The sequence below is a fragment of the Pollicipes pollicipes genome, unplaced genomic scaffold (genome assembly GCF_011947565.3).
Source record: "Pollicipes pollicipes isolate AB1234 unplaced genomic scaffold, Ppol_2.1 Scaffold_4219;HRSCAF=4965_pilon_pilon_pilon, whole genome shotgun sequence".
In the NCBI taxonomy this organism is placed as follows: Eukaryota; Metazoa; Arthropoda; class Thecostraca; order Pollicipedomorpha; family Pollicipedidae; genus Pollicipes; species Pollicipes pollicipes.
The window spans coordinates 23,930,209-23,957,142 of NW_023596448.1; the positions used below are offsets into that span (position 1 = coordinate 23,930,209).

Consider the following 26,934-nt stretch of genomic DNA (forward strand, 5'->3'; position numbering starts at 1 on the left):
TGGCCATCACCAAGGAGAAGACGGCGCGCATCATCCCCAACGCGGTGGCCGTGGTGAGCAGCGAAGGCCGCCACGTGTTCGGCAGCCTGCTCAGCCGTGACTCGGCCTTCGAGACCATGGTGCGCGTGTGGCGCAAGGAGATCGGTCGAGACGAGCCCGATCTCTCCTCGAACGGCAAGGAGGTGAGGCTCGCACGAGCGTCGCTGGGACGAGGATCGCTACACGGGCTCTTGACGGCAGGGACGAGGATCGGTACACGGGCTACTGACGGCAGGGACGAGGATCGGCGCACGGGCTCTTGACGGCAGGGACGAGGATCGGTACACGGGCTCCTGACGGCGGGGACGAGGATCGGTACATGGGCTCTTGACGGCAAGGACGAGGATCGGTAAATGGGCTCTTGACGGCAGGAACGAGGATCGGGACAGGGGCTCTTGACGTCAGGGGCGAGGATCGGTACACGGGCTCTTGGCAGCAGGACGAGGATCGGTACACGGGCTCTTGACGGCAGGGACGAGGATTGGTGCACCGCTTCCCGACTCGGCTTAGGTTTTAGTTTCGCTGTTAACTGAACGTTTCTGTATTTACACATATATCTTCTCCGAGCTAGCTTATTTCTGTTAAAGTGTTGTTTATGGAGGGGTAATGAATACGTTTTATATTGCATCATTTCGGCGTCATGAAATGTCTTGGTTATTGCTCCATTTACACATTGATTCCATAGCGCTGTGTGTGTGTGTGTGGTGTGTGTGTGTGCCGCTTGGCCACCGCCGTCGTAATACCCTGTTGTGCGGGTTCCTGTGGATGCGCCAGTAAATTGCTCCCCGAGTCCTCGGAGCTGGCGGTTTGGTCAGTGCAGGCCACGAAGTGGACGCCTGAACAGACGCCGGCTGCCCTCGATCCCGACGGCTTCACACAGCCAAACAGAGGCACGCGTCTCAGAGCGAGAGCACGTGAGCGTCTGGCAGCCCGCTTGTGCTGAATGCCGCCGCGTTTTGCCCGAGTTCCGCGTGGGGCTTCCGGCGAAGCCCGGCTCCGAGTGACCCAGTAATGGGATCCGCGCGGCGGTGCGGCCGCCGGCGCGCCATCCGGTCGCCTTCTCACGGCGGGCGGGCGGCTGTGTGCCCCACGCGGCGAACGTGACGCGGCTGATTGGGGTTGATTCGGATGCGGATGTTGGTAGTCGTTCCCCGGACTGTTTTGCGGATCATGCTGACTTTGCCGTTGGGGGCCTCGCGGCGCGGATTGTTGCCGATGCGACGAATGGTTTTACTGCGGTGGGGCGTACTCGTACTGAACAGAGTTAGCAAGGCTAATCCGTTCTGATCGCGGAATCCTTGTCAAGGGAACCACCTCATGTAATTCGCTCTGACGTTGGCAATTCGAATCCAGCCGAGCACCTGTGATCGAGCGAGGGGTGTTCGCAGCCTTTTCTTCAAGTCCTTTGTGTCGGTGAACTCAGATTTTGCTTAGAATTTGGGTTCGAGATTAGAATAAATTCTTTTAAAAATTTGAATTTTCACACCAAAATTTCGGACAAGCATGATTACGTACAAATGAGAAAGGATGGCCCAGTCCTTTACAGAAGCTACATAAATGTGTCGCTTTTTACATGAAAAACATGCGACCGTAGGCAATATTCGTACGGCTCATAACGTCATTGAATAATCGATTTAAGAATTCAGAGTGGTCTTCAGGATTCAAATTCTGCTTTTCAGGGTTCGGGCTCTCGTTTCTACGAGGACATGGTTCCTAAAATTGGAGTCTATTTGACTTTGTTGAAATCCTGCGAGTCCTGGTTCTCAGCTCTAGTGTAGAACTTTAATGGTTCCTGGTGGAACCTTGGTTCTGTCGGGATCATGCGTACAGTTGGTCTGGGGGCGCCTGCAACTCTACGCAAATTTACCCTCCGTTTCCTGTTCCGTTGTGAATGTCTTGTAGTAGGTTATGTAGCGTCTTGGCTCATGGAATCAGTGGCGCTCCTGCAATGCACTTCAAAATAGGATGTGGATTTGGAAAGGTCGCCCTTATAAGCATGCATCCTAACAGCCTGAGGTCAAACTTAATGCACGCTTGCTCGTGCAACGCAAACTTACGATGCGGGAGAAGTGCGTACTAACCGTCACGTCTCGGGGCAGTGTGCCTCAGCTGTCGTCCGGGCCGTTTCCGTCATCATCGGCGACGACCGTGTGACGTGCCGCCACCTATGGGGGGTCGGCAGCCAGTGTGACTGCGTGCGCGATGGTTTCAGGAGTGTATCGACGATGAGCCGGGTCTCCTCACGTCTCCGGGCGTGCTGAACGATCTCTCTGACTCCACGGCCACCGAGGAGAATGACTCGGCCGTCGACTTCACCCCTCCGACGCCCACGCTCGACCTGCAGCCACCTAGCGGCGCCAGCGTCAAGTTCGAGTCATTGCCCGTCCGCTCGGCGGCGCCACAAGGATCTTCCTCAGCAGGTCAGCGCCGAGGGAATACTGTGCTTATTGGAGAAATTCCAAGATATCGGAAGGAGCATAATGTTCTAGCGTCAGAAGTTGTCTTTACCTGTAAGCAATATGTTATTTGGATGTTATATAATAATATGTTCCACATAGTAGTGGAGCGCACCATATAAGCAAGAAATCCGTTCAGCTAGTGGAACGTTTTGAATAATTCTGAGCGGCATCATTGGGTCCATGGGTATCCCATGCATCTAATGTACTTTCTGCATTCACCGCCTAATCCTCGATCCTCTCCGCTCCCCCATCTCACCGGGACGTGCTACGGCCATCAGCCACGAGCGCCCCCCCCCCCCCCTCATGTCACCGGGACGTGCTGCGGCTATCAGCCACGAGCGCCACCTTCCCTCATCTCACCGGGACGTGCTGTGGCCATCGGCCACGGGCGCCCTCCTCCCCCCCCCCTCATTTCACCGGGACGTGCTGCGGCCATCAGCCACGAGCGCCCCCCCCCCCCCCCCATCTCACCGGGACGTGCTGTGGCCATCAGCCATGAGCGTCCTGCCCTCCCCCGCTCATGCGGGAACGCCGGCTGAGCGTCCGCACAAGCCCCCGTTGGAAGGCCCCGGCGTGTGATAAGGTGCGTCGACGGAGGCCTTCCACGTTGGCCGTAGTCTTGCCCAGCCATTCAGCGCTCACCTGAACTCGACCGCCCTGAAATAGTCCCTTCCGGCGGAAAGAACTCTTATCCCCCGCGAAAGGCTGAGTTACTGAGAGACCGCTGGATGGTGGTGCACGTTATTCCTGTAAATCGTCTTGGTGGTTGTTGGTACAGTATCTATGAGGCATATAGGTACCTGGTACCTGCTATAAGACCAGCGGGGCTGTGGAAGTTTCGATGGCATGCGTTCTTCAGTGCTTTAGCCTTTAGTTTTCAGCAATGAAGACTGCTTATGGCCGAAGCATCTTCACTCTGTCAATCTCCCTGCTCTCATCATAGGTCAGCGTATCTACACCACCCGATCCATACAGGCCAACAGCCACCCGATCCAAACAGGTCAACAGCCACCCGATCCATACGGGCCAACCGCTCTTAAGTAAACCCAGACAAGTGTGTTGTTCAGAAATAAACTATTTGAATTCCATCGTCGCCAATGTTTTCCAGGACATTACGTGTCTGAACGAGTTGACATTGCGCTGCTTCGTCTTGCAGGCGTTGCCTGATTATTGAACCCGTGACATAGTTTTTACGCCCTTCCTGCCGCTTTCAAAAAGGTGCGTAAGTCGTTTTCACATAAACTACATCGTTCTCCTCTGCAGGGGTGTAGCGCCCTTACTGAAATTGCCATGTCGTCTGTGATCAACTAGTGCCAATTTATTCGTTCTAGGGCAACTTTTGAGGCGTAAAAAATGATATATAAACCCATATGCACGCTGACAAGTTTCTAGCCCTATACTCAGTATGAGTCATTAGATGTACAAAAACACTACGGCAACATTGTTGTCACTGCATTACAATCGGGAAGGAGGGGGGGGGGGGGGGTGAGGGAGATTGCGTCTTGGTTAAGAGCTCGGAGGAACATCGATGTTTTAAGGCGTTTTTCCATAGAGCCTTCAAGGTTGAATGCTAAATTCCTGAAAGATGAGGGGACTTGTTCCCCGTCCCGCTTTACACATTCCAGGAATGTATGTGAACGTGGCAACCATATAGGTAAACATCAAAATTATCCTTGGGTCTGATACAGCTTCCACGTCCATTTTTTACTTCGATAGTGCTCAACTCCTTAAGCAACTGAGCACTGCTGCACATGGTCAATAAACAGTTATATTGCTGGATGATGGGGTGCTTAAGAGAGCCAACAGCTCAAACACCAAGTGCTTTTACAGAAAGTACGTGCATTTCTCCCCCGTTTCTAAATGTGCTTGTACGGGACCCTTTTTACTGCGTTTTAGTGAATGCACTGCTCGATGCAGGCGCACATCACATGTGCTCGTGGCAAGACATGGCTAATAAAGCAAGTGTTTGGATGCCTTGCTCAAAGTGAGCCATTTTCAGTGATTACGATACCTCAGATTTAATATAGAGGCCTGAGCATTTGATGTGTGGCGGTTGACTAGCGCATCAGCTACTGCGGAAGCCAAAAAGTTGAGGCGTTGGAGACAGATTGACAAGCGTCGGTGTTGGCGTGAGAAGGCAAGTAATGGCTGTTCATAGGTTACGTATGCTTACCCTTCGGGACGCTTCATATGGTGTGTACGGTGTATACGCCTCATATCGTGTATATGGTGCATACGCAGCATACCGGCGTGCAGCAGCCTATCCCGCGTTACGTTAGCTTGTGCCTTCCTCGCGGTGACGTCATTGAAAGCCCGGTGCATTCCGCACCGGCGGCACACGTGGCCGCTAGACCGCGTGACATGCATGCTGTTGTTCGGTGTCACCAGGCAACCTGCGGTACCAATGTGATTAATAATTGTCATTCGAACCCGCCGGCGGGTTACCCACGCAATGTAATCCATAACCCGAGTGGCAGTGGCAAACTTTCGCTCTCGTGGTATTCCAGCCCTCGCCCGGTGGCTCCGTTTCTCCCCCCCCCCCCCCGGGGGGGGGGGGCGGTAGTGACAGTGGGAACCTGGATTTTAAACTTCCTACTTGGCAATAATTGTATTTTGGTCTCCTCACTGTAACTGATAGGGATGCGCTTCTATGGACCACAGCAGCCACACGGCTTATCAACTAAGTAAAAAGATTAATCCTTGTCAGGTATGATATGGATGCAACATGTCAAGCATCGGTTCTCGGTGAAAAGTTCAAATTGACCTGACACGTTGCGACGATGGAGCTTTGCATTTGGCCGTCACACTTCTGTCAAACCGCTGTTATAATAAGATCACATTACCGGGGTCATACTGCGTGCTGTTCGTGATACAATTACCACCGCGCAGGATGATGCTCGGATAGAATCCAGCAGAGTGCATTCGTGGGCTGTGCTGAACGTCTTCACGGCTGTGGGAAGCATTTGTAACTCTGCTCTGTCCGCTCTACATACGCTAGCTGTGTTGCTCACATGAGCTCACCGTCAGTCGGTGAGAACCTCTGGGCCAGCACCGATGGCATCTCACATGGCATTGCACATCCTGCGGAATGCGAGGGTAGCGGGCAGTGCTTACGTTGTCCGTAAACACGGTTTGCAGCGAGACAGGAGCATCAAGCCTGCTGTCTGTTTATGCTGCCTTGTACTGAGCCCTCGCTCCCAGCGGCTGTATTATCTCCGTTTCCTCGCGCTGGGCTTCGCTCCCGACGGCTGCGTTGTCTCCGTTTCCTCGTGCTGGGCTTCGTTCCCGGCGGCTGCATTGTCTCCGTTTCCTCGTGCTGGGCCCTCGCTCCCTGCGGCTGTATTATCTCCGTTTCCTCGTGCTGGCTTCGCTCCCGGCGGCTGTCATTATCTCCGTTCCTCGTGCTGGGCTTTCGTTCCCGGGCTGTGCCTGCATTGTCTCCGTTTCATCGTGCTGGGCCCTCGCTCCCGCGGCTGTCTTTTACGCAAGGCCCCCCCCCCCTCCCCCACCTCCACCGCGGGAGGCCCGGTTCCACCGGTGAATCGATTTGGCCCACGCCAGTCGCTAGCCAGGCCGGAGCTGCGCCGGACGTGCATTGTTGGCCCGGTGGTCCCACGCTCGACATCGGCCCACACAACCGGGCGTGAGGCTGCTGCTCCGCCGAGCGTTGGTCGTTAGTCTCCGCATCCCACACCCGCCAGAAGCGACGAGGCCGACACCATGGGGTTCGGAAAGGGCATCGAAGGCTGCGGGAAGATGATGCAGTACTTTCTGTTTCTGGCCAACTTCCTGATCTTCGCGGGCGGCGTGACGGTGCTGACGGTGGGAATCTGGACGCTGGTGGATAAGGATGACTTCAGGGAGATGGTGGGAACCGATGCGTACTCGAACGCGGCCATACTGCTCATCTTCGCCGGTTCGATCGTGATCGTCATCTCGTTTCTGGGCTGCGTGGGCGCTCTGAAGGAGATCAAGTGCATGCTGCTCACCTACTTCATCATCCTGCTGATCCTCTTCATCTTCCTGCTGACGGCCGGCATCCTGGCCTACGTGTACCGCGACGAGGTAGGCAGCAGGATCGAGAAGGAGTTGACGGAAACGATGGCCAAGTACTCAACCAACGAAGCCGTCAAGCAGGCGTGGGACACGGCACAGTCGAAGCTGGAGTGCTGCGGTGTGAAGTCGGCCAGCGAGTGGGGCACCAGCATACCCAAGTCGTGCTGCGCCGACCAGACCGCCGCCTGCACCACCGCCAACGCTTACAGCAAGGGCTGTCGGGCGGAGGTGGAGATGTTCGTCAAGGACCACGCCAAGGTGGTCGGCGGGGTTGGAATCGGCATCGCCTGCATCATGATCCTGGGCATGATCTTCTCGATAGCGCTGTACAAGATGATCGACTGAGCTGGGGTCGGACGAGTCGGTGACCGGGGGACGACCCTCCGGTGAAGGTCAAGCAGAAACATCGACATCGTGATTGGCAGGAGTGGTGGATATGTCGGTGGCCATTGCGCTTGGCATGGAAAGACCTTGGATATGAGTGCTCGATTCGAGAAGTTTTCGGACCGAGCGTTCGTTCATTTCCGTCTGTTGTAGGGATTTCTTCAGTCCTAAGTCGGCGAACTGTGCGACATATCGCGATGTTGCTTCGGGCAATGGTGGCTTAGCGTTGTTCTCGCTTGGAAAGAAAGCACGTGGATTTAATGCGAGTCACCGGAACGTACGCACCGGTCTGCGCCTTTCCTGCCTCAAGCGCGTTGTGTCTGCGCTTCATGACAACGAGCAAAGTCGCGTCCGCGGGCCAGGGAGAAATCGGCGGCAGTGTCCCAGATCTAAATGTGTTTCTCCGTGCGTGCGAAATGCAGACCAACTTCGGTGCTCGTCGAGGCCTTATTTACCATCTGCATGCAATGCGCGTTACAGTTAGCGTGCTTGAAACGCGATTTTTCGCATCTTTGCACGTTGTTCATTTGGTCAAAGAGCATCCCTCATATTGTTCATCAGGTTTATCCTTACAGCATGTGGCTATATCAGTGGAAAAACTGTTTAAAGAGAATCGTTTTGACAATGCGGATGTCATTCTTTCGACGCATCGCTGTTCATGCCATGTTCTAGAGCCTGTTGGAATTGTGCATGCACAGCTATTCATTGGTGAAATGTTGTGGAGCTGCACAGTAGTTTGTTTGGAAGTCTACGTGCAGTGAGTGAGCACATCGTGTGTTCGCGAACTAAACAGAGTGCGCTGAGTCTCTGTGACTTATTCATCACCAAAGCAATGTCACTCAGTATGTTTCAAAATTTCCCCCAGTCTTATTTTTGATGTGTGATATATTTCGAGCCGGGCAGATGTGTGCCAGGAGTTTGCCCTTCATCCCGCACAAGTTTGTCGCTGAGGCCGATAACCTGGATCGCCTGATCTGTCGACGCAACCGCATGCGTGCCGTGGTCTTTTGGATCTGCGAGGCGCACATCATGCCGTCCTGGTTTGGAGTCTCGGCGAGGTACAACATATTTTAATGTGTTTGTCTGTTTAATAAAATTACAAATTTTGTTCGTGCTTTGCACTGGCTTATGATCTTCCGTGGCAGTGGACGTTGCAGAAGGAAAACAATGGGTAACTTGAGCCATCGGCTCAGATATGATGAATGCATATGTTCAGGGTAGAGCGCCATAGAATGGTTCCCGTTAGCGGATTTGGGGTATGCTGATGAAGGGACTGTCTTCTAGATGATCCTGCTTATGGGCACGCGAATGCATGTGCCTTGACATTATCATAAAACGTGAAATAATCTTGCTTTACCTAGCACTATGAATTAGAAGTTCTTGTGTTGAACTAATGGACCCTCATTATACCAGGAGACAGTGCCGCATTCACATAATGACCTCCAGTTGCATGTGCCCGTTACAAAACTTCCTTGTCGATATTTGCTTGAATATATGCCAACAGTTGGAAACCGTGAGATCGTCACGTTAAGATAAATTGATCAAAACCACAGTTTTTACGTCATTTTTTTCATTTTTGGCGCAGGAATTTTCGCGCCCTTGGGTCGCGCTAACTTGGCCATTAGTGGAATTGCTTAAGTCGCGTCCTCACTCCCTAATGCAAAATTCTGCAGAAATCCCCGCGTGCCATTTAAGCGACGCTGACAAACAAACATTGGTTTTATTGAGAGAACTTGACGTTTAGAAGCTGTGCTTATCGTCCTGAGTGACGAAGGTGAAGAAAGAACAGACAGTATAAACTAAGGCATGGTTATTGCAGAAAGTATTCCGGAGCCGCGCAGACACTGCCAATGAAAAATAGCAAGATAGCCTGTCATTCCAGCTCCCATGTTCCAATGTGCCGTGGTATATCAAGGTGTGCACGAAGCACAAGCAGCTAAGCAGCGAGGCCACGATGACCCATACCGAGTGTGACGTCGGCGTAAGAGATTAAAATACTAACCAGAAGCACGAGACATCAGAAACATTTCATCAGCACGAACATTCCACCCTTTCAATCTTTCATGTCCCGACGCCCCTCCCCCCCAATCCACGGTTGTGTGGCTAGGGGCTGTCGGAAGCGGGCCGCTAAGCCGAAAGTACTCGGTGACCGGTATCTTAAGGATGACGAGTAGACCGGTGAACATCAGGGGTCGTCCCAATGACTAGATAATTATTTCTAAACGTGCATAGCATAAATGCGGTGCTCAAATTACGCCCTTAGACCACGTTTGCGTGCTCAGCATTGGACGAAACTAATGGATATGGATCTATTTTAGTGCTTTATGAAATCCACGTCGCCTTTTGCTGTTGCTAAAAGCTTTACTTTCAAGTTGGTATTTAAAGGACTGTGCTACATTGCCAAGTACCAGACTACCATGCGTTTCCTCAATCTTACGTATAACGAATCGCTGCCGTCGTCCGAGTCTGAACGCATATACGAGATCCAGGCACTGCTTAAGCAGCGTTATTTGGCTTGTGTGCTTTTGAAGATAGCTCGCTAGACATTACGATGAACTCTAATGGACGCTGGCGAATTTATATCGCTATACTCAGGATGGGGAGAGGGAGGGAGGAGGGGGGGGGGGGATCTCGACGCGGCAAGCTCCATCACCAGTGCCATTGCGAGGCTGAGGAGAGTTCGGCCGCTGAGGGGCTTAACTGTTGGCGCGTGTGAACAGCTGCAGACTGAGCTTAACTGAGACCAGACTGGCTGCTGCGAAGAGCCACGTCGTCGGTGCTGGATGTGTCTCGGCTCCAGCTCGTAAGCCTTGTGACGCTGCTGGCGTGTCCTCCTCGGCCGTCGCTGCCATCCCCCGGCGCCACCCGGCCCCAGCTCGCGTCGATGCTGGCGCGTCCTCCTTGGCCGCCGCCGCCACCCCCCGGCGCCACCCGGCCCCAGCTCGTGTCGCCGCTGGCGTGCCCTCACCAGCGCTCGCCAACATCCCCCAGCGCCGCTCCGGCTGCTGATGGCGATGACCGGCCGTAAAAGCCGTCGGGTGACCCTGATGCCCGCGCCGTCTGCGGGGCGGCGGCGCGGACGTTCCGCGGGGAGTTGCCAGAGGTCACCGCCAGGACGCGCGCCCGTCTGCAGCCGCCTGGCGGAGTGGATCGATGAGCCGACCTTAAATGATGGGGCGATGCCAAAGGTCACCGGGGGGGGGGGGGGGGGGGGGTCAGCACGCGCCCCGAAGTGGGCCGCCTGCTGCTGCCGTGTGTGCAAAGGGGCGTGGTCGCCGTCACAGTCACGGCGAGGCAAGTTTTGGCCGCGGGTCACGCTCAGGTGGACCACGGCGCTGTGCGGTGTGAGAGTCAGCGCTGCAGCAAGGAACGCCTGGCGATGCTCTCGGCGTTCTGAGGTCAACTGGGTGGATATCTACGCGGAGAAAAACAGTTCCTTGCGTGTGCGATACACGTTCTCCCAGGTATACGCGCAACCGTGTCGTTTCTCGTGTAGTTGCAGTGCCCTCAGTTGCCACGTCAGCGGTCGGGTTTTCAGCCTGAGCGCTGCGCAGGCGTAGGACTCTCAGCCTCCCCTTTGCTCAGCCTGCCCACTGCTCAGAATGTCAGCAGCGTCCTATGGCCGCGGTTTTGGCTGGCTCGACAACCGACGCGTCCGCTGCGTGCTGTTCGTGATACAATTGCCACCGCGTGGGATGCATACTCGGTTAGAATCCAACAGAGTGAATTTGTGGGCTGTGCTGAACGTCTTCACGACTGTGGGAAGCATCTGTCACTGTGCTCTGCCCGCTCTAAATACGTCAGCTGTGTTGCTCACATGAGCTCACCGTCAGTCGGTGAGAACCTCTGGGCCAGCACCGATGGCATCTCACATGGCACCGCACATCCTGCGGAATGCGAGGGTAGCGGGCAGTGCTTGCGTTGTCTGTAAGCACGGTCTGCAGCGAGACGGGAGCATCAAGCCTGCTGCCTGTCTGTGCTGCCCCGTACTGAGTCCTCGCTCCCAGCGGCTGTATTGTCTCCGCTTCATCGTGCTGGGCCCTCGCTCCCGGCGGCTGTGTTATCTCCGTTTCCTCGTGCTGAGATCTCGCTTCCGGTGGCTGTATTGTCTCCTTTTCCTCGCGTTGGGCCGACGCTCCCGGCGACATCCCGTCTCCGTGTCCTCTTGCTGAGACCTCGCTCCCGGCGGCCGCCTTGTCTCCGTGTCCTCGTGCTGGGCTTCGCTCCCGGCGATTGTATTATCTTCATTTCCGGCTGATCAATGGACCGTTTGATCGATGGCCTCGTCTTCGCCGCGTGCTGGTGTTGACCGCGGTCACGGCACAGGTCCTCTCCTCACGCTCCACTGGCCAGCCTCCAACCGGGGCAAGGCCAGTGTACCCGTCACCAGCCCAAACATGCCATTGCACAAGCATACTTATGAAGTATTTATTGTAACCTTTTTATTGCATTGAACTATTTCGGCCATTGAACTAAACTGCAAATCACCTCATCACGTGTAAACTTTTAAACGTTTAAACCACCCCATCGGAGCGGCTTTTGTCCGTACCCGTGTTGTGAGTGGCGTATAGATACGTGCCATACACGGCAGAGGGGTGCGCGGACGCTTCCGCAGGGCAAGCCTGCGGTCTTCCCGTAGAGCCATCCTGTCCGCGCGCGCAATGTCAGCATCCCCCCGCATCACTCGGCGTACAGCGGGCCTATCACGATCCTTCGGGCCCACTCAACCGGCACTGGTGAGCGTGCTTGAAGTGTGGCGTGTGGGCACTGGTGACACAGAGCGAGTCGGTGCTCTCGGGATGGATCGCCGGGCCGGATGGCCCCTTAAAAAGCAGACCATTCGCGCTAGCGTGAGGCCGCGGGCGCTGGTTGGTAAGTCGTCCCTCGAAGTGACGCCTTGTCCCCAGCCCCTGCCTTCTGCCGCTTGGAAGCCAGGCCAGCAAGAGCCCACCTTAGTCCGTCGTGAACGGCAAACCTCCCACGGACACCGGCACGCGCGTTGGAGGGCTGTGCCATTGCGGCGGTACGGTGCAGGCACGCTAAAACCGTGCGCGCTCCGAGGTCCTGCCTGCGTGACGCCCGTGCGCACTTAACACTACGCGGTAGACGCCACATTAAACAGGTCATAACATTAATCACGCCACGGCACTGAGTTCATAACGGCGCCGCACACGAGACTGCACGGCACGTAACGAACCGTGGTGTGACACACCACAACCGACGTCACGCTACGGCGTCACCCGCGTCACACCTACGCACACTCGTGACGCTGTGCCCGTCGCATCACCCGCCACAGCGCTGCACTCGCCACAACACTGGCACGTGCCACCCAGCCGTGCAGACGCCGCACAGCGTCGGCGCCGGCAGGTGGTCCGGCATCGCCACGGCGGCGGCTTGCGTCAGCCGCTTGGCCGCCGAGAAGGTCGAGACCGACCTCATTCTGGACCTGGAGGCGACGGGCTTCCTGGCAGCGCGTGCGGCGGCGCGTGACCTGCGCTAACACCAGCCCGTCTGCGGCACGCAGTGACGATCGTAAAACCAGCACTGGCCTCCATCGAGATGGTTTATGGTAGTGGGCGCTCGCGTGCGGGGTATCGGTGAACCCTACGTTGCACGTACTGACCCCACCTTCGCGAGTTTTCGGGACGTCGCGTGGAAGGGTGCGCTGGCGCCGACTCCTTCCTTGGCTTATGTGGAGCCAGGGTAATGGGGAACCCTGCCTCATGACCTAAAGGTCATTTACCATTTGCATTTTTGACGCACCATGAACATTGCACAAACGCGTACTCCGAGATCCCTTCGCACATGCTGCCTGCACTCGCGCCGTTCGTCATCTCGGGAGTTATCCGTGAGTTATCTCGGGAGTTATCCGCGAGCTATCTCGGGAGAAGGCCTATTAATGGTAATAGTCGTAAGGAGTCGGGGATACTCCACTATGACGTGTCTCCCGGAGCTGGGTGTTGATTATGAAGGCGACAGGTAAAACGCTGGCGTTGCGGTAATAATGCACGAATTGGTGATGCACCTGTTCACGTCCCATGGTTTGGTAGCCCTAGCGCTACAGCCAGTTGCGTGGCAGCCAAATTGGCCCAGTAGCGAAGCCTCTGTGGTGATGTTTGTTGTCACAAATATCCACAACACACAGCGCTCTCCCAGGGGAGTCATCAGCGACAATGGTGCCATGTTGTTTCCCAAAAAACAAGCAGGGAGTGTCGTTCCCAAGGAGGACAGTACAGCGCTCTGAAACGAGTTATAACGGCCACTGCCGTCGCTATAGTCGTCCCCAAAGAACATAGTGCCTAAAGGAGTATAAGAGTGTCCCAAAAGTGTCGCAAAAGTCCCAAAAGCGCCCAAAGAGTGTGACCTCCAAGGAAGGCAGTACAGCGTTTTGACACGAGTTATAACGGCCACTACCGTCACTTTAGTCGTCCCCAAAGAACATAGTGCCTAAAAGAGTGTAAGAGTGTCCCAAAAGTGTCGCAAAAGCCCCAAAAGCGCCCAAAGAGTGTCACCTCCAAGGAGGGCAGTACAGCGCTCTAACACGAGCTATAACAGCCACTACCGTCGCTATAGTCGTCCCCAAAGAACATAGTGCCTAAAAGAGCGCAAGAGTGTTCCGAAAGTGTCCCGAAAGTCCCAAAAGCGTCCCAAAGAGTTCGTCCCCAAAGAGTGCAGTACGGCGCCCTACCACGAGTTATAACGGCCACTTCGGTCGCTATAGTTGACGAGCGACTCGCACGCCGCTATCAACGTGACGAAATAAGACATATCGTGCGCGAGGCATGATAACGAGGGCTCCTGCGTGACAGCGTGACCGCAGTACTTCCCGATCGGAGTTCCCCATCAGACCTCGTGGGTCTAGGCCATTAAGCCGTCTCATGCGGCTGTCAGTTTCATGCAACTGTGATGAGCTTCAGTTCAACCACCTGCATGGTAGGGTGATGTATGTATTTTGCAGTGATACAGTGGATTAAAAGATACGCGCGGTGTTATCGATTCCAGCCTTAAAAGACGTTGACGACTTTTGCGGTAGGATTCAAGACTCTGAATCCGTGGTTCGATAACGTGTATTGCATTTGAATTCAGTCAGGGTCATTGACATGGGCGAATATTTGTGATATATATATATGAACATTAAATAACGCTAATTGGATGAGAAACATGATGTCTGTGGAGAAAAAGTAATAATAACCCATGTATATGCTCATAATGCCATGGATCAGTCCAGAAAAATTGAAACCCACACTGTTACTACACAGCCTGGAACTAAAGGGGTAGAAGCAATGCAACTACCAAGGATGTTGTGATTCTGTTGAGTGGTGTGGCGCGACATGTCTGTTTCTCTTGACCCGACCTGACCTGACCTGGGGACTCCTGATTCTTCAGGGTCTGGGCCCTACTGCTTGCCGTTGGTCTGATCAGCCAGGTGACCTAACTTGACCCGACCTGACCCTACCTCACGACCCAACCTGACCTGGCCTTGAGTATCTTCCATTCGAGGCATGGTCTCTGGCGCGCAGTGGGAATCTGACCAGCCTGATGACCTTGCAAGACCTTGCCTGGGGACTTGTGCTTACGTAATCAAACCCTACCTTGTGTCTCTTTTTCCAAGGTGTCCGACCTTATCGACCGCCGGTTCGAGCCTACCTAGGGCTTGACCTGACCTGGTGACCCAGTGTGACCTGATGACCTGTCCTGCCCTGATGGGCTGATGACCTGACCTGACCCGGTGTCTCGTCCTTTCTCAGGGACGCTGGCCGTGGTCCTGCAGGGTGGCCTGACTAGCCTGATGGGCCACCTGCTGGGCAGCAGCCCGTCCCACCGCTCGACGATGCTGCTGCTCGCCTGCAATCTGCTGCTGCTGCTCATCTTCTGCTCCTCCTACGCCTCCCTCACGCGCATGGAGGAGATCCAACGGCGCATGGAGGGGCCCTACCAGCGGTCAGTGTCTAGCGGCGCATGGAGGGGCCCTGCCAGCGGTCAGTACGCAGCGGCGCATGGAGGAGCCCTGCCAGCGGTCAGTATCCAGCGGCGCGTGGAGGGGCCCTGCCAGGGGTCAGTACGCAGCGGCGCGTGGAGGGGCCCTACCAGCGGTCAGTACGCAGCGGCGCGTGGAGGGGCCCTGCCAGCGGTCAGTACGCAGCGGCGCGCGGAGCGTTTGTACGTAACAGTAATGGCAGCACAAGCGACACAGAACCTGCTACTGCTCAGTACGTGCTGGTGGCACAACATCACGAGCTGTGTCATGTAGGGTCCATAGCCGCAGTTGGAGCCAGGACCTCGGGGGGGGGGGGGGGGACGGCCGGTGGTCAGCCCCGTCAGCTCTACCCCCCGAATCTGCCCAGTGTCAGCAAGCAGCACTCGTGAGCCATGGCGCCGGTGCAACAGCTCGTGATAGGCCGAGGGCGGCGCGAAGCATTGGCCATCGGTTCTCGTTATCGACAGCTGCGATGTTCGGCAAAGAGCTTCGGGCCAGGCGTTGTGGCGTGTGGCCATGACTACATCAAATCGATGCAAGCCGCTGGTGGGCAGAGGCGCCGCCTCTCTGTTTATTCGTTGCTAGGAGCGCAACACTACAGCCGGTTCGACGAAGTTTTACGACCGTGTCTGTGGATAATTGATAGGAAGTTCTTTGGTGAGACAGCGTGGGCATAAATGAGGCGAGGAGACCAGGTGCAGCTGGGGGTCGATGCAGTGGTGGGCCCAGTTCATTACTGCAGCTTGTGCTGCGAGATCCGTCCGCAGGTGGCGGTTAATGGCAGTACGCTGGATAAGCGTTCATGTAGCCGAAGATGATGAAGCCAAATAATTTTTTTGTATGTGTTATATGCAAGGTGTTCTGCGCTACCACACAGTGGCTCCGCCTGGTTGAGGTAGTGAATGGCAGCTGGGCAAAGCAAAGTAAATCAATAAAAGGTTCCAGCCGAAACATTGAAAGGAAGCGAACAACCTGTGAGACATACTTCAAAAATGAACTCTGGTGACCAGCGGCTAGTTTTGACTAGGTGACCTCATGACCAGTTTTGTACATAAATGGCCCTGGAGTGTCACTGCAGCACCAACAAAGTACATGAAAAATAGCTCTAATTAGATTTGAGTTTAAATTACGTAGTACATGGTTCGGCACAGCACTATCTTATGTGATCCTCAAAATTGGCATGGAAAATAACATGATGGAAAAGGTACCTAAAAAAGTTACCAAAACGGAAAAGGTAAAGGGCGAAGGGAAAAGGTACCTCCAAAAGTGAAAAGGTGCATACAAACATCAGCAACCATGTCACCTCTGCACTAGGAGTGGGGGGGGGGGGGGGGGCAGAATGTGTGCCGCCATTTATGGGTGCTTAAATGACGTCAGTAGGAGTCATCGTTTGTGGTTGTCGCAGCGGACTGCGTAAGCCATTTAGCGGGCAGTGCACTGGTGGAAGGTTGAACACGTGCGTCACTTGTCCATGTAACATGCCACGGGTATATGCTTATTTTGTAAACACCGCCTTGCAGTGAACTAAGTGTCCAAATAAGTTATGCTTCCCAAAGCCAAAATGCCCTTGGAGAATAGTCACTGTACTAACTGCACAAGGGAGTGATCAAAATTAATGCGTGACATTTCATTGAAAGGTTTCCATATTTGTACGTAATGAACAGTGTGTTGAGCTCCCATGCCATTTAATTGCATGATATTAGTAATGGTATCGCAATGCATGCATGCATGCTATAAATGCATTTCGATGCTGCAAGACCTCCACTCCCCATAGAACTCCAAATTGTTTTCAATGAAGTAATTGAGCACACATTTAGTCTAATAAGTGTATCGCAAACATTTTATGACACGCTGGAAAAGCAAAGAAAATAATAGACACAGTAGATTGGTTTTTAATTGGAAGTAAGTGAAGCGAAGAAAATGGTGCGCAGGAATGCTACGCTTCGCCCGTCGAGACGGCAAGAAATTTTGAAATTTTCTTCGGGAAGAAATTTTAACCTACCGGGAAAGATTGGAGAAAATATGCTTGCTTCAAGCAGAAAATAACATTTTCGAATTAGAAAACTTTCTCTGCATTAACAACCAAATGAGGCTCATTTCTTCCAACTTTTAATGATGTATTTTTGCCACTTATTTTAGGGATACATTTTTGCCGTCTCGTACCGACTAAAAGGTACGCCGCCGTTTTTATAGTACAAAATAGGCGGCATAGGCTGTTCATGTAAACCCACGTCCAGCGAATTGGTTGCAGCAGATGCTACAGCAAAAGGAGGTCTGATCATGCTAAATTTTCACTGCTGAAACAACTTGACATGCCAAGGAATCGTCTTTGGTTTGGTGCTGTGTTGAAAACAAGGAATTGAAAAGTCGCGTGACCTCTGTGAAGTTGATAATATATGCTAGTAAAACGGGTACATTGTGCACAATTAAAATGCTCTAAATGCACTCTGCCGTGCGGCACATACTGTAGCCGTCAGGCTCCGGTGCGATAGCATATTTTTGACAAGCTAATGCGTTCTAAGTCGGTGAAGGCCATGACCCAACGTAACGTGCAACCGCTAGTTATTTATGCTCCTGTTGTTTTGCATACCATCGCAGTTTATACGACTTGCATGTTTCGCGGACTTCTTCCACTATTCTTGTTACTTGATCGTGTTTCTACGCAGTCCTTCCCTTCCACGATGGGCCCCGTTGCCATGGAAACGGTGCACAACACTGAGGAGCGACCTGTAGCATAACGGTCGTGCCGGCGAAGGTCCATGACATTCCAGCCCTGCCCCTCCCCTTCCATCGATCGCATGGTAAAGGTAGATCGCTTTGTCGTGGCCGTCCGACACTGACATGAAAAACAAGTTTTGTGGGGTGGGAAAGGTCTGGATGTTGCTTAAATCGTAACTTTCATTGTTTCCACTGTCGTTTTTTAACTTTTATGCTCGCTAATGCGATCTGTGGATTAAGTCACATTGTGTCCTGTTACAAACCGTACTTTTTTCTTTTCCTTTCTTTTCCTCTTCTCTCTCTCTCTATCTCTCTCTCTCTCTCTCTCTCTCTTCTTCTCTCTCTCTCTCTCTCTCTCTCTCTCTCTCTTTCTCTCTCTCCTCTCTCTCTCTCTCTCTCTCTCTCTTCTCTCTCTCTCTCTCTCTCTATCTCCTCTTCTCTCTCTCTCTCTCTCTCTTCTCTATCTCTCTCTTCTCTCCTCTCCTCTTTTCTCTCTCTTCTTTCACTCTCCTTTCCCTCTCCCACTGGCTGTCTGGCGTGTTTTACAACCGCAGCTTCCTGTAATTTCATATTAACATTTTCACGTTGGGCGTCATTCAGCTACATACTTGTAACGCACCTGGAAGCCCAGGTGGAGTAAACAAAACCTTTACCGTTTTTTTTTTCTCTTGGATAACTTTGACTTGCATAGCTAGGGGCCCCTTTCTGATGATGGCAGATAGCACGATGGCGGATAGCCCGGTAAGGTAGCATACAAATTAAACCAAGCACTACACATAAGTTCTGCGTAAATACCGTGGCGTTGTTGCAGCTGGACTGATGGTCCAATGCTGATATCAGAAAGACGCTGAAGTGTTCAGCATGTCAGCCCTGGTCTACGACACTCCGGGCCATCCATTTCGTTGGTTGATCACTGACCCTTAGGATCGATTCGGTCACCAGTCCGAAGACAGACAGTGTTTGACCCAGATTCGGAATCGGTCTCTGACCTCGGCACAAAGACGGAGTGGTCATTGACCTGCGTATCTTTTGACACTTACAGAAGACAGAGTAGATCACCGATACTGTTCGTCAGACATAGAGACCGGACCCGTCCTTATCTTGTCGATGACACGCGTGTAACCTGTTAATGACCTGTGGGTGACCTGTTAATGACCTGCGGGTGACCTGTTAATGACCTGCGGGTGACCTGTTAATGACCTTCGGGTGACCTGTTAGTGACCTGCGGGTGACCTGTTAATGACCTGTGTGCGACCTGCCAATGACCTGGAGGTGACCTGTTAATGACGTGCGGGTGACCTGTTAATGACCTGCGGGCGACCTGTCGGGGACCTATCGGCATCCTGGCGTTGACCGCTCGGTGACCCCGGCCACGGGCCAGGCCAGGCCTGGCCGGCGCGGCGGGCCCACGCGTGCTTGCGTCATGCCGGTCCCGGTGGGCGGTGGTCTGTGTTTGCGCCGATGTCCCGCCAGTGCCACGCCAATCGATGTCGCCGCTCGGGGCCGACCCGAGCGCGTGCCATTAAAATGGCGGCCGCGGGCGGGGTGAGGGAGGCCCGCCGCCCCACCCCCGCCCCGGGCGTGGACCGGGTCACGTGACGCTCCGTCACGGGAGGGAGGACCGCGTGCTGCCAGACGGCTCCACGGCTACGCCTCTCGCCGGTGCCCGGTGGGCGGCCAATGCTGACCGGGCCGATTGCGAGCACACCGATGGCTCAGTTGCGATCGGACGCTGCCACGGAGGCGTCAGGCCGGCGTTTCAGTCGTCAACAAAGACCACTTATAATGTCGTCGTCACTAAATGCGCGAATATTTCTCTCGGTGGTTAAACTGGCGTTTTTGACGCACCATGAATCGGCTACCCGCCATGAGCTTTGATCACTCGGCACACCGATCGCTGTTGTGCCGGTTCAGTTGACGTTTGGCGCGTCCCTAATCAAAAACCTTTCTGGTGTTGTTTGTATTGGCCGATCCCAGGATGACCCCGTGTCGTCCATGTGACATTCATCTGCTGCCCCATTGTGGACACGAAGCCTGTGGACACGTTGCACCTGCTGCTCCGTTGTGGACACATAGCCTGTGGACACGTTGCACCTGCTGCTCCGGTGTAGACACGTCGCTTACACGGGCCGTTCGTCCTGTTGCAGGATGGATGGTCCCAACAGTCTGGAAGAAGCTGAGAAGACTCTGAACTTGCAGCTGCAACAGCTGGCAATGGTATGCAGTGAGTCGTCAGTCATCCGTTATTGATGGGCGTAACTCCGCCATGGCGCTAGCAGTAACGGGTAACACCTGCTCGCCGCATTGTAAGGCGGTGACGCGCGCTACGATATGCCAGCGTCGCGGTGATAATTTGTGCTAGTCTAGCCATTTGATGCCAAGATAGCATTCTCTGCGCGAAATTCGTTTCAACACAGAACTGTGTTCCTTTGAAGAGCCGATTTGGAACGGGTTGTTGGCGCAGCTGCTAAATGTTTTGGCGTGTGTCGGCGCGACAATCCGGCGCCAGGCGAAGTCAAAAGTTTGTCATGGTACCGCCGTTGTCTTTGGCGGGCTATGTCATGACGGCTATTGACCATGAACTCAAGTTGCACATGTAAAGCGGCGCTGGCAAGTTCGTTTTACGTATTAAATCGGCCAGCTTTGTCTCGTTCCTGGAGACTTTGGACTAACCAGGCGAGGTATGAATCGATATTCAGACTTTGCCCCGTCAGAAGGCCTCTGTTCTGGATTTGTTAATTAAATCATCGACATTTAGTTGTATGGGCATAGATTCATGTAACACTTGGTTAAAGGGACGCGTTCCTCCGGTGCCCCCCCCCCCCCCCCATCCCACCCCTACCCCTTTGTATACGACCGTCAGGATGCCCCTGTGTGAGGAGACTCCATTTTGTCCAGGAGGTCTCCTGAAAAATCCTGCCCCCAACCCAAAGTTTATGGCGTCGCTCTTGGTTGGACAATACCCAAAACTCATCACCAGCACCCCTTAGCGATGACAGGCAATATGTAAAATTTTCCCTGGCTTTCGACTCATTTGCTACCCAGACCAAAACTCTAAAGTATCGGCCGTCGTCCCTATGGCGTCTGCGGAGGCAATACGACCGATCAAAATGGTCGTTTTGTCAAATGTGCATCGCGTGTTGTTGTCAGTCGTTTCCTAGTTGCTAAACATGAACAGATCTGTGCATGTGTATGCCAATATTCTACACAAGTTGTGTCTGTATGTGTAAAATGCGTGATAATGGCTTACACATACGTTACAGTTACATTATCAGTTCGCCAGAGGGAGCATCCCATAAAAACATTGTCTAAGCCCCCCCCCCCCCCCAAATAATTGCTAGCTTTGCAATTCTCTGACCATATCTGGCGCTCATGGCAATTATTTATGTGATGTTATCAAGTGAGTACGCCAGGGCTGCAAATGGCACAACCACATATCAATATGGACCCATTAAAATGAGCATTGTAATCAAAATTAAATCTAACTCAGTGACATGAGTAAGCACGGGAAGCCGTTGCCCGATATTTGCTGTCAGCATATCACGAAAATTTCATGCTTTCTGACTAAGTCCAGGGCCGTATTCATCCACCTCGCTGGTGATCAACGCAAAAGGTCAGCCCATGGTTGCGGCCAATTTCCCGTTCCTTTGGTCACGAATATAGCGAGCGGAGCTTGTTCATTAATGCTGCACTCGAATCAAAGTCTAGAGATCAAAGTCAAGAATCAAAATAGAATCAAAGGGAGGAAAGTCCAGGAAAAGCGCCAGGCTGAGTCTAGGGAAAGCGTCAGGCTGAGTCTAGGGAAAGCGTCAGGCTGAGTCTAGGGAAAGCGCCAGGCTGAGTCTAGGGAAAGCGTCAGGCTGAGTCTAGGGAAAGCGTCAGGCTAGCTGGAGCTGGCTGGATGTCTGCGTGTTTTTGCCAACGTGTAAAAACAAACAAAAAACGGTCCCACCTGTTGTCACCTGACCGGCGACCGAAGAGGGTCAGCCCGGCACGGGGCGGCCGGGGTATGGCACTGCACGGGGTGCGGAAGACCCCTGCACGGACCCGTTCTGCGACAGGGCGGAGTCTGAATGTTTCGTTAAACTGGCATAGTTATGCCCAGTGATGCTGATGGACTTCAGTGCCATGGTGGGCGCAGTGTGCGAACAGTCAGCTCTGCTAGCGTGTATGCTGAGCCTATGACAGCGAACCATGTCATACGAAATCAATGACGCTTGCGAATTGACACATCCCGTCGCTGTTTTTCGCCGTTATCGCCTGCCTGCGTTTGCGGTCAACGTCCAAATAGCTGGCAGAACTACTGTGTTGTGCCACGTAGTCATACAACAAACCGGTCCGTCTTTTTCGCTGCATCACGACTTCCATGTGAGCGCATGTTAAGCGGCTGCTTCTATTCCAGGTGCGGAAATCGCTGGAGACTCTGAGTGGCATGGCGGCAAGCGGGCCGCAGGGCGACTCCGCCTAGCCGAGGGGCGCAGGGGGCGCCACGTGGCGGCGCCCTCCCTCACCGCCTCCACGGCGTCCGCCCTCGCTGCTTCGGAAGGCCCACACCTCAGTCGTAGCATTCTAGCCGGCGCTCGGCCTGTTTAGTCGTGGACGAGCGCTTGGTGCGTCGACATAGCTTTAACCGCGCCCCATGTTTTCGTCTGTGATGCCAGGCGACTTTCGCTGAAAGCTCAGCTTCCCGAGCGAAACACAGATGTCGCGCTGTGCTATAGCGTTGCCCACCGAGTCCTCGAGCGGTGGTGTTGTCCTGAGCTTGTTTAACGGTCGCTCGGTTGTGCGAGATGTGCACTAGAACCTTGTCCTTGGGTGGAGAGTATTCTGAGACAGAGTATTTTCGTGGATAGCGTGGGCGAATGTTATGATGTTACGTCAGAAGTCTATCGCGTGTTATTCGAACGGACCGTCGTGACCCGTGGGAGGCTTAGGGGGCATGTGCCATAGCATCGTATTGTGCACAGAGTACCTAACAATGTTTGGTCGTGGTGCAGGTTACGTCAGACCGCTGACGGGCGACAATCCAGCCACAGTATGTTTGACGTCGAGGAATTTGCGCTGGCGGCAGTGGTGTCAAAGCCCCGAGCGCACGCTTTAGCGTGCACGGCCAATGCTAAAGTGACGCTCGCGGCTCCTCCGCAGAAACTTTTCTCTCTCGTGTCTCGTGTTCACGCTCATGGTCTCAGGCACCTCCGTCTCGGGAGAAGCCCCTCCAGTTCAGTCCTCGTGTCGCCCCGTCCGCTTCGCCTGGCCCGGAGCGCTCTCCCGCCTCCCTCGCTCGCAGGCGCCGTTGGTCGTGTCTTTGTGCGGCCTTTGCGTCTCCGGTCGGCCCCCGCTGGACCCGCGGGCAGGGAACGGCTTGGTCTGCGGCTGCTGGCTGGCCGGCGTCCCTAGACTGACCTGGGGTCATCACTAGGTGGCCTCTGCCCGGCGCTGCGTCGTGCCTGGTGGGGTTGCTTCTGGTGCGAGCACGCCGTTGGCTGTTGTGGCACCGTCCGCGCCGCTAGGGGAGTCGGGGATTGATTGACTCGGGGATTTGGGAGTCGGGGACACCCCGGGGCACAGGTCGGCTGTCCCCCGACGTCGGAGGAGAGGGGCGACTTGCGCTATTCCCTGCCACCTCTCTGTACAGCCTCTGACACAGCCGTGTATATGCCAGCTGTCTGTGGGCGTGGAGACGTTTGGCTAGAGCCGCATGCTTTTACGCTGCCGCCGCGTGTACATGCTCCAGCATTGGTACGCTGAGGACAATTGAGCCCGCGTCGGAGGTAACACGAGAAAGTCGTCTTCACTGCTGGGGACGTCAAATGCCTGCAGGGATGATTGAGCTGTTAGTTACACATCTGTGGACGTGCTTCTCCTCTCGTTCAGATGGCATAATGACCTGTTGTATGACTGGTGAAGTTGAACCAGAGGCGTCCAGCGGGCATACGCTATCCATGCCAATTTCATTTATCCGACTCGGAACAGTGTCTCCGGTGCGGAGATCACGCGGCCCAGGTCCTGCCTTTTGGTCCTGAGTGTCTTTTGGTCCTGCCTTTTGGTCCTGAGAAGTTTCCAATGAATAGGATGAAACTCTAACCTGAGGAAAAGTAGGCACCAGCGTTAAAGTGCGGCGCTTTTAAGCTCCAGATGGCTTGCGGAATCTCCACCGATGAATGCGGGGCTGCTGTCCCCACGGGCATGTGAGCGGGCCCGCACTGGAAGGTTTTCATTTATCCAATCCACCTTCTATCGGTGGGGTGCTTGCGATGACCACCCACGTCCTGTCCTGCCCTCTCGTTTATCATTTCACATGTTTTACCACCAGGTAATGGAACTGAAAGGGTACTTAGACATGTGGACTCATTGCTTTTACTTTGAGAATGCTCTTACATTCTCTAAACATTAACTTAACTGCAAAACGTAAAATTCCAAAAAAGCTAAGCGTAACGTAAGTAAGCGGAATGAGCATATATTTTTGAAAGCCCTTCAAATGCCCTCGGCTGTAAGACATGGATAACATGTGCCTTTAATTTTCTTCAGTCCTATACCGGACCAATGGCTCGATGTCAGTACCCATGGGTGGGGGTTACCCTTCCCGTGAAGGTTTATTGTAGAAAACTAAACGACATTACCTTCCATTCTGCGCCTCTCCACCAACCTCATTTCTACGCGCACGACTTTTGAATGCGGCAAAACACATTGCGTCGGGCGGGATATGATTGGTTGTTGGCTGCAGGATGCCGGAGAGACGTCCGAGATGTGAGCAATAACAAACACACGTCACATTGGGGCGCTGTCACAAATGCTGCGATCTCACTCCACCAGAGTCTGCCGAGGCGGCCACTCCCGTCACTAACTAATGAACGGGCCGGAGTTCGGCTACCCAGGCTGGCGTCATGACGAAAAAGCGCTGATGACGCTACATAGCGTTGCTCCAACTCGTGCCGCTGGGTTTACTGTCTACTTAAAGTGTTTAATGTGCATGTGTATTTGTGTTGATGGACGTATGCATGTTGATGAGCACTTTAAAACGGAAGCACCGGTTTATTTCCAGTGAGGGTTCCGTTTGGATTAATGTCGCCGATTCAGTGAGGCTTGTAAATGACTGTGATACATTTACCCAATCAATAAAGGCACCGAGTCAAAACATGTCTTTGGAGCGCATGGTTTCACCAGAAACGGCTGCCACCTAGTAACATCTCTAACCAGCCACGGCTGTCGCGAGGAGTGGATGAAAGGAGCAAGCATCGTTAAACAAGATAAATATTATTGTCATTTCTGGCGTGGGGCTAGCAGGCGTGGTGTTGCGGACAAGTTCGTTCGCTTGATTTCCTGCTATTGTGTTTCATTTTTCTTGTGTGCCATCTCCGGCCATTTCTTTTGAGGACAGCACATGGCTACTCGCGTTCCATACGTGCAGGATTGGAGTCTCCATTTTTGAGGTTTTGAATTTCTAGCCCGCTTCCGACCCCCAATGTGGAGACGTGACGTGCTCAATCGAGGAACTTGGAATAAGTTGCCTAGACTCACAAAACTTTACTGTTCACGTTGGGAACAGGCCGACTCATAGGGATGTAACGAATATTATGTTATAAAAACGTGAATAATCAGAACTCACTTATAAGCAGGAAATAAAACGATTCACCTCACCTCATCTGAATAAAGGCTATAGGAACACTGCGCGGCAGTCTACGACCGGTGTGGATGGCAAGCGACGAATCCGCCAGTAACGGGCGTCAGGATGGCACTGCCGCATTTACGGGATGCGCAGTGACGTAGGCATGATTTCGCCCAAGAGGGGGCTAAGTCGGGTCATAATGGGCCCTTTCAGTTAAGGGACTCCTTCTGCACCGTTACAAATACACTATTTTGGATTCGAGAGACCTCTTTAGGCCCGAAATCGGATTGGATGCGTGGCCGACTTGCTTTGTTCTTTCAGAAGCCTGCAGGCGTCTTAAAGTGCTGAGAAGTATTCAGCCACACTGTCATGGGGCGCCTCGCCACCCTCTTGTTTTGCTGTTTGGGGCCCTGACCGCCAGTGTGGTCAGGGCCCCAAAAGCGTCGCCGATGCTTCTGCAGCCACGTCACAGAGAATTTCATCATATCTATCATAATAAGCCCAATTTGCTCAAAGCACGCAAAATTACGCGTCAAGATACTCAAATAAAGAGGAACACGCATAAGTTTCATACGGGTGCGTTGTACGATTTATGTCCATCGGCATGTAAAACTGAAATTGTCTGATTTTTGGGAAAAGGTGGCATTCGATCTGGTCTAGTAGGTTAAGATCTGGGCCTAGCAAACACAAAACTTGTAATAAATCACATCTGGTTGACAACAACCTGCAAGGCTCTGCAGTTCTTAACGCTAACTGCCAGAGAAGGGGGGGGGGAGGCGCTTCGGCATCCCTCCCTGTATTCGCGTCATGAAAAACGGGGCATCTGGAATCGTGTCGAGGTTCCGGATTCGAGGAATAATTCATCCATGTGGCAAATATGGACATGTGGCAAATGCTCTAAACCGCATCAATAGTGAAGTGGCAGTGATATGAACACAAATCAATGCTTGAACTGCAGTAGATGAGAAAGGGCTAGCTAGCACTATAGAGCTAAGAAAAAGGCACAATTACGTTGCATGTCAGCCAAAAGTGAAGGCACGGAATAAGTGAATGCAATAGCGAACAAAAGAAATGCACGCAGTTGGCAGCGCATTGAAGACGACACGCGGCAGGTGCCACACGACACAGATCGTACACCGCTTGCTACACTCCGCAGTCATGAGACAACACGCAGCAAAAAGCAGACAACGCAGCGGGCGCCACCAAACAGACGCTAAGTCACGGACGAAAAACAGTACACAGACCGACAGGCCGGCTGCTTGCCAAGATTTGTTACTGAGCGTGTTCTGGCGTTAATCAGCGCAGTCTGTTTGCCTGATAGGCTGCGCCGCACTGCGGTACTGCTGAGCGGTGCAGTCTAGCTCTGCAGTGATGCTGTCTCGGTGCAGTGCGCAGGAGACACCGCTGCGCTCGATAGTGAAAAGCCCCGCGCCGCGGAATGTGTACGACTTTCTGCAGACGCGGCTTTTACAGACACGGCCTCCTGCGGGTTTCGACAGGCACGGCTGAATTGAGTGGCACAATGGGCAACCGGGGAAAAGGATGTTATGCGCTGAGACTCTTGCATGATCCCGGTCAGTAGTTTTAGATCTCTGCGCCCATTTCGCTTAGTTTATTTACTGTACACAACTCTGTGAGCAAAGGGCTAAACCGACTGTGGTTATAGTCTGTGAAGACCTTGATAAATCAGTGTA

At 53.5% G+C, this 26,934-nt stretch overlaps 2 protein-coding genes across 2 annotated transcripts; both read left to right on the plus strand.

The window, feature by feature from the left end:
• Window positions 1-24,773, plus strand: LOC119095352 (putative membrane protein C20F10.07; the record flags this gene model as incomplete). Its single annotated transcript, XM_037218204.1, is given in 5 exon segments — window positions 1-182; window positions 2,252-2,459; window positions 14,687-14,879; window positions 19,782-19,851; window positions 22,037-24,773. Coding segments are annotated over 5 exon segments (719 nt in total), but the record flags the coding sequence as incomplete, so codon positions are not given.
• On the plus strand, window positions 6,141-7,997 carry LOC119095353 (CD151 antigen-like). Its single transcript, XM_037218205.1, has one exon. It carries the CDS (start codon window positions 6,219-6,221, stop codon window positions 6,897-6,899), a length of 681 nt encoding a protein of 226 aa, XP_037074100.1. The 5' UTR covers window positions 6,141-6,218; the 3' UTR covers window positions 6,900-7,997.
• Window positions 24,774-26,934: the final 2,161 nt, after the last annotated feature.